Below are 2,006 nucleotides of genomic sequence, written 5' to 3' on the forward strand. Positions count from 1 at the left end.
GCATTTCTGCTTATAGCATTGTCTTTGGTTAGAAAATGAATACCCGTTTCTGAGAAAAGAGTATGAAAAGTCTTGATGTAGAGACGAGAGTTTTTTGAAAAAGAAGGTTGTTACGGTCTAGTAGGAACTTCAATTCCATCGACGTAAAGCGACANGAAATTTATATTAAAGTTTTTAAAATTAAACGGATTAAGTTTACTATCGCCGTTAAACGCCTTATTTTCGACAAAACCGATTACCACCCGCTTCGGCAGTTGNCCGAGTATGGCGTTGTCAATTGATTCCCTCACCACTCCTCTATGAATTGTAACCGATTTAACTTCAACTCTCGTGAGAGGATACTTTGCAGTGGTTTTGCTCAGCATTTTAGCGTAAACTAATAAATCTCCAGCGCTTAGTTTTGCTCTCCTCATGATCAAGGTGGCGTCTACAATACAAACTCTTTGTGTGGCGTAGATTCCATGAGACAGAAAGAATCCTTCGAGCGGATGAGTCTGAGGCGCATTTCCACGCCATTAATCAAGAATCTATCCTGATTGAAAACGTCGCAATGTAGATGTCTTATGAGATCCACAGCACGGTTATTTGTGAAATACTGCATACGTCTCACGAGAGCGGNATTCTCATTTGGAGCATCGAAGCCATCATCCATCAGCTCCGGAAGATCGCTATCCCATAAACAAATGGTGAGATAAGAGGATTTTGCTTCTGAAGAATAATTCACCAATGTCTCGAAATAGGCCTGATACGCGTAAGCATTGTTCGGAGGCGACACAAGCTTTTGATTGAAATACACATCAATTTGATTGAACATGGAATGTAAAAAGTTATTTACAGGCCTTACTTTATGCTCTGCAGCAGCAGCAGAAGCCGAAGTAACCGGAATAACCGCTGCGGGGGTTTGCAATATCACGCAAAGACTGAGAAGAGTATGCGCGAGATCTATGTAATCTTCACCATGTCCCGGTACGACAAACTCTACGGGAGCGTCGTCCGCAAGAGTCGACAAAGGTTTGTANTGAATCCATTGCGAACTCTCGATACTGGTCTAAGTGGGCGGTAGAGTGAAAAGATCAAGTTTGCTTTTGAAACACTCACACAAGTGAGTATGGAGAAAAGACATTTTGCTTCGTCTACGAGAATATATCGCACACGGTTCGTTTCTTGCTCACGCGGCGTTTGCTAGTTTTTGTCGCGCGCTTCTTCTTCTTTCTCTTCTTCTGAATTCCTTTACTCGTAGAGCGTTTAAGTGTTCGAGTTTTCTTTTTTCTTCGCACGGAAGCCGATTTCTTGTTGGTGCTACGACGGCGACGCTTGATCGCGAAGTGAACGGGGAGCTCACCAGGGTCAAACTGANCCGGGCGTTTCTTCGCAAGGGGTATATATCCCGACTCTTGCATTAAAGTGGTTATTTTTTCTCTTGCTTGTTGTTTGAGATTGTCACGTGATTCTTTGAAACGACTGTTAATTGCTCTTTTAGCGGAATATTGTTATCCCCCACATCGTCTATTATTCTTACACCGGCGCGTAGAGCTTCTTTTCCGATCGCGCGCGCTCCGCTAGCCAGGTAGGGAAGCACCCTCCTGAACAATCCGCCGAGAAAGCTTCCGATACCGTGACCACGCTGATACGTCNATCCTGTAAAAACTCTCGGAACACCGCCCCCGCTCTNCATCTCGTAATAGTCCATATAATAAGCCATATTCTACTCGAATACGCGTCTAAAGTGTAACGTTACCGTCAACGTGCCGAATTCGAATGGAATAAATTTACCAAACTGATCTCTTATATCTATTTCTATCACGCGGAAATTTGTTTTACGAAGCGGAATATAATTTCCAGGCGTGTAATGTTTCACCTGATTAGAACCGTACTTAACCATGGTATTGTTAGTAACGATTCGAAGAAGCGGTGTTAGCGCATCTCCGGTTATGTATGACTCGCAAATGTCGCAATAAACAAATAACTTGTCGGGGATAGCACGGGCCAAGCTGATTGGTTTGAAA

The 2,006-nt window shown here is 43.4% G+C and overlaps 1 protein-coding gene across 1 annotated transcript; it reads right to left on the reverse strand.

Moving 5' to 3' along the window:
- Window positions 1-427: 427 nt before the first annotated feature.
- Window positions 428-1,882, reverse strand: LOC109863138 (uncharacterized protein F54H12.2-like). Its single transcript, XM_020443331.1, has 2 exons — window positions 1,739-1,882; window positions 428-1,048 (listed from the first exon to the last, which is right to left on the reverse strand). Exons 1-2 carry the CDS (start codon window positions 1,880-1,882, stop codon window positions 428-430), a joined length of 765 nt encoding a protein of 254 aa, XP_020298920.1.
- Window positions 1,883-2,006: the final 124 nt, after the last annotated feature.

The sequence above is a fragment of the Pseudomyrmex gracilis genome, unplaced genomic scaffold (assembly GCF_002006095.1).
Source record: "Pseudomyrmex gracilis isolate BER0280 unplaced genomic scaffold, ASM200609v1 scaffold_3331, whole genome shotgun sequence".
NCBI lineage: Eukaryota > Metazoa > Arthropoda > Insecta > Hymenoptera > Formicidae > Pseudomyrmex > Pseudomyrmex gracilis.